The sequence below is a fragment of the Anguilla anguilla genome, chromosome 15, assembly GCF_013347855.1.
Source record: "Anguilla anguilla isolate fAngAng1 chromosome 15, fAngAng1.pri, whole genome shotgun sequence".
NCBI classification, from domain to species: domain Eukaryota; kingdom Metazoa; phylum Chordata; class Actinopteri; order Anguilliformes; family Anguillidae; genus Anguilla; species Anguilla anguilla.
This window is the reverse complement of record NC_049215.1, coordinates 4,844,144-4,859,933: the sequence shown is the minus strand read 5'-3', so window position 1 is coordinate 4,859,933 and position 15,790 is coordinate 4,844,144. Positions and strand designations below refer to the sequence as shown.

General features: G+C 44.2%; 1 protein-coding gene across 4 annotated transcripts in view; it reads right to left on the bottom strand.

Moving 5' to 3' along the window:
• LOC118214235 (oxysterol-binding protein-related protein 6-like) overlaps positions 1-15,790 on the bottom strand; it is a 40,581-nt gene that overhangs the window by 22,014 nt on the left and 2,777 nt on the right. For 3 of the 4 annotated variants that reach the window (XM_035394013.1, XM_035394016.1, XM_035394017.1), the window contains exons 2-4: positions 4,280-4,477; positions 1,359-1,481; positions 476-529 (exon numbers count right to left, since the gene is read on the bottom strand). In XM_035394013.1, coding sequence (XP_035249904.1) covers positions 476-529; positions 1,359-1,481; positions 4,280-4,396 — 294 coding nt within the window. In that variant the 5' untranslated portion in view covers positions 4,397-4,477. Of the gene's footprint in view, positions 1-475; positions 530-1,358; positions 1,482-4,279; positions 4,478-8,354; positions 8,606-15,790 lie in introns of those variants that run through there. The other variant, XM_035394015.1, reaches the window with a different exon arrangement.

Genomic DNA, 15,790 nt, shown 5'->3' with positions numbered 1-15,790 from the left:
CTTCCCGTTGGCCAGCTCCCCAGCCGGGGGACGCTGCTCTCTGAAAGCATAATTAAACATAATCACTGCAGTAAAATGATAAAAACCATTTTAAAAAACCTGATTGTGAAATTGTACTGTCAAGCGCATTCAGAAGTACCCTTGAGTTTTAAGAGTCCCCTTGAGCAGCTGCCATTATGCAAACTCCATATTTCCCTCATTCTGAGCCTCAGACAGTGAGGATCACATGACTTCAGGAAGACCAGAGAGAGAGAGAGAGAGAGAGAGAGAGAGAGACAGAGACAGAGAGAGAGAGAGAGGGAGATGTGCTCTATGGACAGAAACATGTCCGTTTTGTAAGTCGCGGGTATATTTCCTGTCATAATATATAAGTTCTAGTTATGTGCTGAAATCATGGCGCCCTCCGCCTCGAACGCTGTCCCGCTGAAGCCTGCTTTTGTCACGTCTCCCCACGGCCGAGGCCGGCATTACTCACGTCGACGGGAGACTTGGAGTACTTCAGAATCCCATTATCCAGAACGAAAAAGCGCTGCGGAAAAAAGGAGGGACGTATCTGGTGAATGAGTAACGCGCACGCGCGGGAGAGAAAGTGCTTAGCTGTGACACGTGACCTCGGGCCGTTCTGCGCATAAAAACGTGTCATTTCCACCTCTGCTTTTTAAAACCGCTCAGCGAAATTCTGTTTCATTACAGTGAGAAATGGTTAAAACCCCTGTGGATTGTGCAAAAGCCCCCCCGCCCCCCCCCCCAGCGCAGATTTCAGCACAGCCAGAGCTCTACCCAGGGGTGACAAGGTGCTGAATGATATTTCTCACCAAATTGTACACACTCCCATAGACTTTCATTCAAATTCTACGCACTCCCATAGACTTCCATTCAAATTCTACGCACTCCCATAGACGTCCATTCAAATTCTACGCACTCCCATAGACGTTCATTCAATATCAGTACCACCAGTTTTTAACTTGGTGCATCAGGTTTTCAAGTTTTATTGTGTAAACAAATGAATTACAAGACACGTGAGAACATCAAGTCGATTGAAACTGGTGGATGTTTTACTTGAAATTTTACATTTTGTGTAGGCCCAGACTTGACAGTATCACCCCAATGTCTATACTGGTTGGCTATAGGCATCTTTCAATACTAAAAAAGACAATATTTTAAGCCAATCAGCTGGGTCTTTTTAAGAAATAAATTAAGAAATAAAGCCTCGTCTGTCAGGTTTCTTAAAAATTCGAAGCAATTTCTAGATAATTCCTGTCCACTAACATTATAATTTAGGTCACAAAAATGATTTACATCACGATTTTAAAAAAGCGTGACGTTAGTGTTTTTAAAAACTTGCGTGAGCAGCCCACCTTGTGCCAGCCTTTGAGCGGCCATTTTCTCTTCTTCAGCATGAAGCCCTCGTTTTTGTCCGGCCTCTGGATGCTGGTCTGCCCAATTTTCAGCCCCTCGATGATTTCCCAGCTGTCTACCTCCTGCAGGGGGGGAACCGGAAAACGCAGTAAAGCTCAGAGATGGGTGTATATGTGCTGCCCAGCCTCGGCCGAACAGAGCGGCCACAACCATAGATGAACACGGTCAGACAGGCGGGAATGACCAGGGGAGGTGTGTCCCCCCCCCCCCAACACTGTCCACCAATACAGAGCACAACCCTACTTTTAAAACCTCTAGCCCCCTCTAATCAAGACCCACAAGATGACCAATCTGACATACAGTACAGAGCTAGTGTACAACAGAGCCTTCTTTCTCATTCACTTTACTATGTGAGAGAGATACAGGTATTAGGGTCATCTTTCGCACAGGGTTCGGATGGAAACATCCCAACATGCACACTCGACGTCAACGGCGAAACAAAACAAACACCGATACCCCACTCTAGGAACGGGCCAAGAAGGAGACAAACACTGAGAAAACGTACATCCTGACAATGCCCTGAACCAGAGCCTAGACGTACACCGCCTAGACGGAGGATGGATCGCTTATTCATAAGGCCAGCGAGGCAGAGATTACACAGGCGTGAGCTATCACTCAAGCCGTTATTGATAAATCTGCGACATGTGACCGCCCGGGCTTCCAGCAGTGCTTATCATACAATAAAAGCAACGGCGCGGCTCGCTTAAGGAGTCGATGCAGCGGCGTCGAGGGAGCAATGAATAACAACGCGGTCCGAGACAGTAACAGAGACAGAAACAAGCCAACGCCGCACTAAGTAAAATAAACCTCGCGTTGCAACAATGAAGTCAATTTATTGCTTTCTCCAACAGCGATAATTATAATGAAAACATCATAAAAGCACAAATGGGTTTTGGTTCGCATCTCATTGGCGCGGCCGTCACTCGATCTCGAAGATCCCCAAGAAACGTGACCTCCTGCACGTCACACCTTCAGATCTGCATCATTTTCCACAGCGTGAAAACCGCAATCAGTCAGAGAATATTATTTACACAATATGATAATCAACACTCAATTACACCAGGGGTCCTGGAGGGCTGGTGCGCTATCACTGTTTCCTACTTTGTGTTCTGCACAGGCGTCGGGCACGTGCTGTGAATTCTTTTTAGGAAAATCAGTCAAACGCCTGTTTTAATTTGCTGCTCTCTCAATCAAGTAGCAGTTCCTTTTTTTTTAGTATGTTTCTACGGCTGTTTAAGCCGTAGAAACAAGAAGAACGGGGAGCGAGAGCGATGGAGAGACACGGGGCAAAGGTCGCGCGGCCGGAATCGAGCAGCCGATGTCGCGGCTCGTAACGAGCATGTGGTCGCTGCTCCATGGGCTATGCCAAGAGACTCCGCTTAAGTAGCAGTTCTAACCACTGAACCGTTCATTGGCTCTAACTAACCTTCACCGTGATCTGCACTGGCTGGTTGTGGTTCCGCTTTCACTGTCCCAAACCTACCTTCATGCCTTTACGTATTTTATTGTGCTTCAAAATGAACAACGCCTAATCAGATGTTCCAATGTGATTCCACAGCTGGAGATCCCGGATAATGACGGGGCCGTGAGCTCATTGCCCATTGGTTCTGACCCTCCACAGGCTGAACAGTCTCCTCCTCCTGCTGTTTACCTCCTCTTCTCACCTCCACACAGCACAGTATTCCCCTCCACGAGAAGGGGCTGCCATGGTTACCGCAGCACCACGCCTGTGCAGCTGCTCCTCGCTAGCGTGCTAACGTGCTAACGCGAGGCGTGCTTTTCAGACCGTTCCCTCGGTCTCATTAATCATTCAAGCACCGCCTGATGTCACGGCTTCCCCTGGAGTGCTCTATTTCTCTCGGGCCGCTGCTCTAGAGGCCACACGCAGAGCGTGGGCTGCTGGCTAATTAAAAAATAAGGCCTTACATGGTAGTCCAAGGCCCATACACTCCCCATTCTGAACTTCCATTTCAAAAACAATTAAAACATCAAAAACCAAACAACAATAAAAACCAACAACAACCTCTGGTAAAATAAGGCAACACAACATAGACATTGTGGGGCCCTGGGTCTGACTTTAAATGATTATGCGCATAGAAAACATGAGGGAGCTTGTAGTGAGAGAGACATGCATCACAAGACAGACACTGAAATGTCACAGTTATATATGGCAGTTATATATGTCACATAATAACAACCTTTATGGCTGCTGAAGTACATTCAGCCAAGTTTACCCTCCAATCAGTGCAGTGAAGCTGTGTCACATGACAACTTCATAAATGCAGACAGGTCTGGTGAAGTACACCTACACTAGCCAAGCATTTCTCTTTTCTGAGCTTTTTAGTGATTTTTTCTTCAGAAATATCTGAAAGTATGAATAATTTGCAATATTTAATCATTTGCATGCTTATCCATATATTGTGAAGTGTTGCAATATCTTATAAATACGCAATAAAACATTTAATTTCAATATATTTAGTTTAACAGAGATGAAAAAAGGGGGTAGAAAGTACAAATACAGTGTTTCTTCTGTCCATGAACTCAGCCACCTGATTTCACTAATTAGTTCTACCCCCCTGGCTGAGTTCACCTGGATTTGCTAATTAGCACAATTCTTCAGCCAGGAGGTAGAGGAACTGCACTAATTAGCAAATCCAGGTGACAGGAACTAAATACTGGGGATGACTTTTACTTTCTGAACCAGTATTTTCCACCACTGATATTTAATTTCCATGTCCTAGGGTCCATAAATATGACGCCTTAAAGATCTCAGTCCCCAGCTGGGAGCTTTAGGCAGAGCGCCACCTGCTGGCGATGCCTCCGGCGGCAGGGTTCAGCGTCCCGCGGGACCTCTGCTCACCGGCCGGACGTCCCGCTGGGAGGAGGAGGAGGAGGCCCTCCTGTGGGAGGGCGTGGCGCTGCGCTCCTCAGCGCTGAGGCCGCGGCCCTGGAGGCCCCTCTGGTGGGCGTGCGCCATCGGCTTCCCGTCGGGACCGTCAGCGGCTCCGGGCCCCGGGGACGAGAAGCATTACCCGCTCCGCGGCGCTCACCTGCTCACCTGCAACACACGGGCACAGGAAGTGACATCAGACTTAACTTCCTGTTTCTATGTGACCTGCGCCGGGTTGCCTGGTTCATCCCACACATGAAGGACTTATAGCAGTTAACACTGAATCTAAACTGGCAGTCATACTGGACCCATTTTAATAACAGAGCACCCCAATATGAACCTTTAGATTATTTTAGATTCTCTCCTAAAGTAATTCTCCAAGTAGTTCCAGCTGCCCCAATGTGGAAACTAGCCATTCGTTTTCAGGAAGCTGGCAGTGAAATCTTGTTCTGTCATCACCTTACTGCATGCTGGTGAAGAGGCCTTAAATTAGCATAGGCTAGTCTGGCAGTGACACTGCTTTCCATAAACCCCTTTAATCCCTCCGTCTGACATTGATATCACATGACGAGCTCACGGTCTGCCATCATTAACGTCAAGCTCTTATCTCCCAGAAAAGACACAGGAGTCCCAATTAACATTTTGCAGGCTACAGATTCCAAACATGCTCTGGCTAAAGCTTGGTTGTCTGCAGCCATCAATCCTTGCAGATGAACATTAGAACATTATTGTGCTTTATCAGAAATGCACTTTCTGAAACAAAACTGCAGTAATTTTCATTTCTGCTCAGATCAGTTGGCCCCCCCTGGGGGCCAGATTTCAGAATTTATTTATTATAATCCCAGAGGGAAAGTGATGTGCAGCATTAAGATCAAATACAGTACAAAAACATAAAAGAATCAACAGACAGTATAATATAAAACACACAGGAAAAAAACACACACACACACCTGTACCTCATATAAATAACTTAGTGCGTGCCTACCAGGGTTTCCTCATTACAATTTTGGGGGAGCACAATGTTGCACTTTTGTTGGGTATCTAACTTCATTTTACTCAAGTTCTCCAATGGAAACTCATGAGGTTGGACCCCCATACCCCCATATAATATACTTTGAGGTGTGTGTGAAGTCTGTCATTTCATAGACATCACACACACATAAAATTATAGAATTTAGACCAGTGGTGCCCAATCAGGGCCGAGAGTATGCAGGTTTTCATTCCAACCAATCACTTCACCTGCTGATTTCACTAATTAGTTCCCTCCTCTCTGGTTTACAGAGTGCTCATTGGTGAAATCAGCAGGTGTAGCGATTGGTTGGAATGAAAGCCTGCATACTGTCTCCGTGGCACATGACTGGGCACCTCTGATTTGGACTGAGCGGTGAGCTGCTGACTGGGGTGGCTGAACAGGCTGAGCTGAGTCAGAAGGTGATTTTCCCCATAACAGGATGCATCTGCCCAAAGGCTTCCCTCTGCATACGCTGCATAAAACACACACAAAACACACGTCTGTGCGTAACCTTAATGATACTGTACTGAGAGTAACTCTGACAACACTGTACTGAGTGTAACCTTAATGATACTGTACTGAGAGTAACTCTAACAACACTGTACTGAGTGTAACCTTAATGATACTGTACTGAGAGTAACTCTAACAACATTGTACTGAGAGTAACTCTAACAACACTGTACTGAGAGTAACTCTAACAACACTGTACTGAGTGTGACCTTAATGATACTGTACTGAGAGTAACTCTAACAACACTGTACTGAGTGTAACCTTAATGATACTGTACTGAGAGTAACTCTGACAACACTGTACTGAGTGTGACCTTAATGATACTGTACTGAGAGTAACTCTAACAACACTGTACTGAGTGTAACCTTAATGATACTGTACTGAGAGTAACTCTAACAACATTGTACTGAGAGTAACTCTAACAACACTGTACTGAGAGTAACTCTAACAACACTGTACTGAGTGTGACCTTAATGATACTGTACTGAGAGTAACTCTAACAACACTGTACTGAGTGTAACCTTAATGATACTGTACTGAGAGTAACTCTGACAACACTGTACTGAGTGTGACCTTAATGATACTGTACTGAGAGTAACTCTAACAACACTGTACTGAGTGTAACCTTAATGATACTGTACTGAGAGTAACTCTAACAACACTGTACTGAGTGTAACCTTAATGATACTGTACTGAGAGTAACCCTAACAACACTGTACTGAGTGTAACTCTAACAACACTGTACTGAGTGTAATACTAACAACAATGCGCACACATGAATTCATAATTTAACCCGTTCTCTACCAGACACTCTGAAACACTTCCCACATGGCGAGCACAAGACAGCTGCAGAGCTGAGCCTGACTAGTCAAGCTGAAAGGTGTGACTGTTTGCAAAGCAGAAACAGCCCAGTGCCACACACCAACCCTTACCAAACATACACAGATCACATACCTGCTTTCAAATGCAGGCAATTCAGCCTCACTTTCCAAAAATAGTTACATGCAAAACTACTCGGGAAGCCACATGATGTTTGCAACGGATTGGCAACCAATTACTAAATATGATGACTATTTCAGATTATGTTTTCAGTTAATTTAACTGTATATTTCTATAACTTTATAATCATATAAACTTGACTTTTTAAAGTAACACTAAAGAAAGTGAATTTTACATTTTAAAGTAATCTTCATTGGATGGACAGAAAGAGAATGCTAATCAGAAAAGGAAGTGTGTGTGAGTGCACAGTCTGACTGTAGCTGGCAGATAAGACAGTGCGGATAAAAACACAGCGATCCCAGGACCAGGAACTCGTATCCTGCCCGTGAGCATCACACGCTGCGCCTGATGGCCCATCTGCTACAAAGCATTTCAGTAATTAACCTTTGACCCCAATCACGACGCTATGCGGCGGTTATGTGCCGACTGAACATTATCACTCCAACTATGAGTCAGCTCATTAGCTCCTGAGTCATCTACTTGCTCATCATTTATCTAACGTGTGTCATACAGCAGAAATTACAGCCTGGTCGACCTCTCATTACATTTTGAGAGAAGGAACAGGACAAAGAGGAATTTATAGATGGTGAATGTTATTGTTTCTTGGCCCAGTTTGTTACCCCCAGATCTGGATTCATGCAAGAATCCTGAATCTGGTTTTGTGTAAGAATCCTGAGTCTGGTTTTTTGCATTCATTCTGGATCTGGTTTTGTGTAAAAATCCTGGATCTAGTTTTGATTAATAATCCCGGATCTGGTTTTGTGTAAGAATCCTGGATCTGGTTTTGTGTCGGAATCCTGGACCTGACCTTGTGTAAGAATCCTGTTCAAGTTAGTTGACTCCTTATTAGGGGAATAAATAAGATTATGTCGCGGCATGATACAGTCTGATCATTCATTTGTCCTCTCAGTAAAGCTAAAGGACAGCACTTGAGTCCTATTTTGTTTATTGTGCCCGATGCCATTGCTGATCTTTAGGAAACAATGATTCAATGCAATCTGCTGACATTGTAATAAAATAGCGATTACAGCTAGCTGGGCCTATGGCAGGTCCCTACGCAGAACAGTGACAGGCACAAGATTGTTTTCCCCCTCACTGACTCCGGTTCCATGACCATTACCGACTGGTTCTCTCATTCTTCCCTCCTCTCTTCTCCACTCTGTGCTCTCACTCTCAACCCCAGTTTGCATCTTTTAAAAGACTGAAACGGGTGGAGACAGGCTAAAAGCTGGTGTTCCTGTACACTTAAAATGAGCATCTCCCACACACCCATGCTTCAAGATACACTATTATCGTCCTTTTCCAAGTCTGGGCCCGTACACTGTTTTGCACACACACAGTGACTGACAGGGCATGTTATTATGTGCCACATGAATGAAATCTACATTACTGAAGATTATCAATAATAAAGCTCAATTAAGGTTGACCTCGCAGCACTTAAGGTCTTTTGCTTTGTTCTTGTGGTAAACACTGGGTCTGACTCAACCCATGTCTTTGTCTATTCTAGCGAATCGCATTCCTTACCTCGGAGAAAGAACGCAGCTCAGGTCACTGCCAGAATCCACGCAGGGCTAATGTCAGATTCCTTTAGAGGGAACATTTCTACCATGCACCACACAAAAGAAAATATTTTTTTTATCCTCTAGTGCAAGCGAGGCTCCTTACTCTTGCCAATCAAAATGCTGGCTGGTAGTACACCGAAGTCAAGTATCAGGAGACAGAAGCTGTGCTACATAATCTGGTAGAATGAGCATACAGGAGTCTGACTCAGACTGAAATGACCCCTGCTTGGGAGAGACCACACAATGACCGCATCTGCTCGTGGTTTCCTGATTGGCCTTCCTCTGCGTACCGCAAACAGGCCCAGTGGGCGGTTCTGACATACAGGCCATAAATGAACACTCACTTATCTCAAGCATGCAAAGAGAAACAATATCTACCTATCACTCAACCAATCAAAATACAGGGAAAAGGGTCACATGTGCAAAATTATGATACCATCTGTCAAGCTTTATAGTGATCTCCTGAGACTGACTTCACTTCCGCTCTGTTGCTGTCCAAGGGCACCCCAATCTCTTGCTAGGGCTCCCACAATTCAGTGGACTGCAAACACTTCCTGTGATTGTGCATTTGGAGTTATCAGAAGCGAGCAAATTACCAAAACTCGCCACTAATGGGAACAATGTTTTCAAATGCTATTTTAAAAGAGATAAATTTAAAATACATATATATATTTCAAGTATGACACTGAAAGCTAATAAGAAGTAAACCCTTGCTAACCATCTGGTGTAATTGCTAGCAGATTAACGCAACCTTCGTTGGCAGCCCAGAATGTTTTATTTCTCCAAGATAGATAGCTAAAGATCTCCTGTTTTAAAGTCCGTAAAATCAAGTTTAATTACAAAATAGATCATTCTAATTAAAAAAATTAATTACCAGCGCCTCCATGCATTGACCTACCTCCCCCCTTAGCACCTCCAGGAAGAAAAATCCCAGCACCACCACAGGAAGAGGCATCCAAGGTGTGGCTAGCTTTCTACATATGCCTGTATCAACATGGCTTTCCATACATTCTTGCATAATATAGGCTAACATAGGCAAGGAGTAAACAAAGGCAAGATGACAAAATGTAAACTAACAGGCTAAATTATCTGCTGAGCTAGCTACTATAAGTCGCTGCAGATAAGATGATATGTGTTATTTAAAGCTAAAGGGTCTGGCACACAGTAGATCTAATGAATCTCTTAAACAGTACTAACTGGCCTCATGTATTTTGAATTTTGCAATATTGCTGAATAGACTTTACTCATGTTGAATGATAGAAGCAGATAATCATGAACAAAAGAATCTTGGGAAAATCTGATAAAATGACAATTTGTCATTTCATTGTTTCCTAGACAACCATCACTTTTCAGAGAAAGCTTTGCATGGGGTAACAATAGTATCTAAGTGGAGTGGAAATGTCAGATGCTAAGCAAGCACTAGAATGAGTCAACGCTAGTCTGTCCTCACAGCTGCAGCTACAGCCGTAACAAAGGCAGACTGAACACATGACCCAGCCTGCAGCTGCCAGGCTCAACGCCGGTGATCCAATTACCCAATTAACTTTAAGGGACAGCCTTAGTTACCAGAGAAACGTGTCAACTTAAAATAAACTCAGTTAAGGCGAGCGCTTCCGTTTCTCTCCTTGCCGTACTTTGAATGTGCAGCACGGAAGAGCAGGCTAAAATCACATTCCTGCATTGAAAACAAGCAAATGGCTCAGTCTCTGAGTTCTCATGAGACAACTTTTAAGATTCAAGCTTCAAAGATGAATAATACATTACTCATTAAACACTGGAAAAGAAATGACAAATGAGGATTTGAAATAAAATGGTGTGTTTTGAGCGGAAGGAGAGCTAGACAGTATCGTATATATTCGATACCACTTAGGTGTTCTGTGTTGTGCGTAGTAGGCCACAGTAGTTGTAAATCAGAGTAATAGTAGTAAAGTAGTAAAGTAGCAGTAGTAGTAGTAGTAGAATGAAGGGTCCAGGTCACATGGATTTTTCTAGAAGGCAGTGTAGAAAAGGCAAGCGATCATCCTGAGATGAGTCACAGCCTCCTGCACATTTACACTGGCATGGCACTCAGTGGCTCGGAGCCTTCTAACTGCCAATATGAGACGGCATGTATCGACCAATAGTGCTTCACAATAAGTATAGGAGATGGTGCTTCCCAGCCAATAGTGTTCCACAATAAGTATAGAAGATGGCACGTGCCAGCTAATAGCATTTTGCAATATGGTGCACGACAAAGGACAAAAGAACAAAAATCTATTGGTTCCAGTTAGAATGGCAGGTGAAAACACAAATCACAAGCTCTGTCACATAAGCATGTTTAACTGGGACTGCAGCTACTCCCAGCAGCTTCCACGGCCTGAACGAGAGCAAAAGGATGAAACGCTGCCCTTATTCGGGCAGAGCGGATTGGCAGAACAGAGATGGGCGCGTCTCTGTGGGTTTGTGGTCCTATGCGTACAGAACAATGCTATCTCCACACCGCACCAGCTAACGCAAAGCCCTGCTCGTACTGGTCTTTGGCTTTAACAGCTTGTTCAAGTCCCCGGGGCCACGCTGGCTCAAATGGGCCCTCCTTCGTGCTGCAAGCGGCGGTATAGGGCCACGCTGCTTTCAGCCACACACTGGAGCTCAGTGAATGTAAGAATTTGAGCGTGTGCAGTGTGCCTCTTTCACTGTGTGAGCCACACACTGGAGCTCAGTGAATGTAAGAATCTGAGCATGTGCAGTGTGCCTCTTTCACTGTGTGAGCCACACACTGGAGCTCAGTGAATGTAAGAATCTGAGCATGTGCAGTGTGGCTCTTTCACTGTCTGAGCCACAGACTGGAGCTCAGTGAATGTAAGAATCTGAGCATGTGCAGTGTGCCTCTTTCACTGTGTGAGCCACACACTGGAGCTCAGTGAATGTAAGAATCTGAGCGTGTGCAGTGCGTTTCTTTACTGTCTGAGCCACACACTGGAGCTCAGTGAATGTAAGAATCTGAGCATGTGCAGTGTGTTTCTTTACTGTTTGAGCCACAGACTGGAGCTCAGAGAATGTAAGAATCTGAGCATGTGCAGTGCGTTTCTTTACTGTTTGAGCCACACACTGGAGCTCAGTGAATGTAAGAATCTGAGCATGTGCAGTGTGCCTGTTTCACTGTGTGAGCCACACACTGGAGCTCAGTGAATGTAAGAATCTGAGCATGTGCAGTGTGCCTTGTTCACTGCAAGGTCACTACAAACACACCAGATTCTGATATCTATCTCGCAACACGGGGTACAAATGAGCTTACGGTAGATGCAAATTAAATTGAAGTGTATTTCCCAGAGTTTAATTTGTATGGGAAGACAGCGCTGCTGGATAATGTAACTGTACCTTTTTAGTGACACTCTGTACCGTTAATGTTTTAAATCATTTGTGAATGGTAATTACATTTTTAGTCACGTAATTCGCAATCAGCACCACATTATGTTTCCAAAGTAATTTGCCCATCACTGATAATATGCCGCAATAAACTGATATAATATTAGCCCTGGCGACCTGCTGCAATACACTCAGCAGCACGCTTTACATTAGCTCATTACCTGTACAGTTTCATGGGCCAGATTAACTAGCTAGCCATGCCGATGATCATCTTAAAGCCATGACACCAGTAAATTGGCAGTCACCAAGCAATCACGCCTGCAAGCATTAAAACAGCAAATGGTGATGAAATGATTGGTCAAGGGCAAGATGCTGTAGGAAGGTTTTATTTTTTTTTGCATGATAAGAAGCCCACCACCAAAGTGTGACTGTGCCCCCCCCCCCATCCCCTTCCCAAACAAGCCTGCTTCATAAACATTCTCACCGCCATCCTTCCCTTTTCCTCCTGAATCTGCAGAATTTTCGGCACAGTGTAAATCCTGTACAGTAAGGTCACCGGCACACAGACTTCCCCTCAAACTCCTGACACTGAATCACTACCCAAATGGGAAAACGCACGAGGACACCTCGTGTCCCTGTTTGGTTTGGCACAAACCTCAATTTGCACCCGTCATATGAAGGACCTGAAGCCAACAAAATATTCATGAATTGCTTGGAGCTCTCTTTTCTAAAAAACGGTCCCTTGTCCTACCGTATGAGGTCAAGGACCCCAGAAGGAGGTCTTAAGCAGAGCAATGGATTATAATTCAGACTCCAGACGGTACTCAAAGGCATTTTTATGCAATTGTCAGTTTAGGGAGCAATCAAGGCTTGTTACACTGCACACTGGAGCTGACCCACAAGCTGCGCTGAACTGCATTTCAGGCATGTTATACAGAAAGCCAGCTTAGTGTAGAGGTCGGTAAAACAATATTTAATTTCTGCTATTATTCATCTGCTTGTCAGAGGCTCTTGCCCAGGGCAGTTTAAATAGCTCCAGATCAGCATATTGTCCATTGACCCAGCTGGATCTTTACGGAAGCAGCTCGTGCTAAGCAAACAACAGCAGTGCCTCACCAGCTAAATGAACCTGCGACGTTTCAGTTACAAACCCTTGACATACCAACAGAGAGGTAAGCATTTCAAAGGGAAAAATTCCAGTTCCTTCCATCTGGATGGCAGATTAAGTTATTCAGGGAATGCGTTTGAACTCATAGTGATAATAAATTTGAGATATTTAAGTTCTAAGCATCTTTACCATATGGACCAGGTGAACTGACATGGCCCAGGTATGGTCTGCCTGTGCTTTTCAAAAACACACAAGCGGCACAACAGAGAACAAACAAGCTCAGCATATACATAAGGTGCTGTGTGTGATACCATTTTAATAGCAATACACTATTAAAAAACAAGAGAAACATGAAGATGGATCAATGGAATGGAAAGAAAATACAAAGAAAATATCACAAAGAAAGAAAGGAGATCGAAAGAGTAGAATGCAGACAGGATGTAAGGGACACAGAGAATAATAAATGAGTGCAGAGCAGTGTTTCTCTCTCTGGATCGAGGGTGAGCAATCCCTACCCAAAAATAATTCTGCCACAAAGGTTTAGAAAGCACCTGAATTAAGATCCTCACTTGAAACCTAGAAGATTTTGTTTTCTCTTATACGTCTCACTTGATTTCCCCTACATTGTTATTCTTTTTGGCATTTTAAATAAAGTTTGTTTCCGAAATGATGTGGCTCAATGCAACTGTGGGGGAAACTGCAATTGGCCGCAGCAGAACGTCAGCTCAAGGATGGGTCTGATTTCTGGAGCCAGCCATCACCAGACTGAGAAAAGGAAGTGTGAATATCTAGACACTGTCCAACATCCATCCATTATGTAACCTGCTTATTCCTGGTCAGGGCCACAGCAGGGGGTGGGGGGGAGCGGGGGGCTGGAGGCTATCCCAGCATGCATCGGGTGAGAGGTAGAAACATACCCTGGACAGGTCACCAATTCATTGCAGGGCCATTGTTCAAAACTTAAAACTTTAATGTTACAAATCATACGCAATTAAAAGAGTGAAATATGTCAGTTATAGTTTTGAGATAATCCAAACTGAGGGAATAAATGGAACAAACCACTGCTAAAAGAAGGAATCTTATCCTCAAACACAACTGCTCAGAATCAACTGCATGAAAAACCCCTTTGATGAACTACCATGGTATAGGCCAAGCAATAATTTTAGAGAAGAACTCCGGGGTGTTTTTGTCCTGTCAAAATTAGAAACAAATAGGCCTATTCCATTTTCCCTCAGGTACTATTTTTAATGGTTCAGTAGTCTGAGGTGACACACTGTGCAGGTCAACTGGACATGTGGCAGATTAGCAGATAAAAATCATGCCCACTAATACAGACCCAGCAGCTTTGCCAAAATTTTTCACAAGGTCCTCATTATAGATTACGTAAAGGGAACCGTGATGGGAAGTTCAGTGACAAAATGCATCCCCATGGCTCCACATCATGCTTTTCCCATGTTTCAAAACTAAGCTACAAAATGAAGGTTTTACCCAAGACAATTCAGACCAACACTTTTTTAATGTGCAACACTAGGCTTCTTTTTAAAGCTCTGAGACGTATGACCATTACAAGGAATGCTTGCATAAATGTGTATATTAAAGCATCACAAAGACAAGACTAGATAGATACAAGTCAAATAGTTCACCACCTAGCTTCCTCTGTCCTTTCCACTGCCAAACAACATCTGATTCCATTTGAAGTGTTTCAGGAGTTGTCACTCTCTCTGAAATCAGATTTACTTGTTGTAGTAGTGAAGGACACTACGACAAATCCTTTATGTGATAATGAAAATCAAAAGCCTTAATGCTACTCTTCTAAATACAGAGCAGAGTCAATGTCCATTCATAAAGGGAGAGCATTCAGCCAGACAGGGCCAGCTATCCCATGGTGCATTGCTCCACGGTATTAGCCATTAAAACTCAAATAACAAAGGAAGTAAACGATTTTGAATCGGCAACCAGATAAGAGGTGCTCTTAATTTGTCATTCTCTCCATTATCCAGTGGGGGTTTCCCTTTCAGACAGAAAACAGTGAACAGACCTAACAGAAGACAGTCCAAACCAGCTTGTTACTCATTCACTGAGATGTCAGGTGAGCCCCCTAGGCCTCGAGAAAACATCTCATTCTGCTGATCGGGGCAAGCACGTGACTACCGGCCCCCTCTGCTGGGCTGGAGGGTGTGAGGGTGCAGACGCGTCCCTGTGCAGCCTGCAGAAATCCCAAAGCTTTGCAGCACAGTTTAGCGCAGTCCAGCGCAGTCCAGCACCACAGTGCTCCACTCAGAATACCCACAAAACACAAATAACAAAGGAAGTAAACCATTTTGAATTGGCAACCAAATAAGAGGTATTCCTAATACACCATTCAAAGACCTGGAGAGCCTCACTCTCCCGCATGCTAAGCAGCTCTCAGCCACAGCCTGTCCATTTCCGTTAACTTCACAACTGCGTGATGTAGCTACACCTGTGAAACCACTGGAGCTCTGCAGAACGCTGCCACTGCAACTGGTCAAACACCTGAGCTGTTTAACTCTGTCTAATTTAAGCAATGTTTCACAAAAAGGGCTCTCTGCTGCACCACAATACCAACAAAACTGCATTAAAACACACCATAATCACACAAAAGGGAAGAGTGTGTCTAATCCCTAACTTCTACAGAGAGGTTCACATATCGCCTTCTCCATCTTCACTGAACACCCCACACCAGGCGGACTGCAGAGTTCCACACACCACCTTCTCCATGTTCACTGAAGACCACACACCATCTTTTCCATCTTCACTGAACACCACACACCACCTTCTCCATATTCACTGAACACCACACACCCCCTTCTTCATATTCACTGAACACCACACACCCCCTTCTTTATATTCACTGAACACCACACACCACCTTCTCCATGTTCACTGAACACCGCACACAACCTTCTCCATATTCACTGAACACC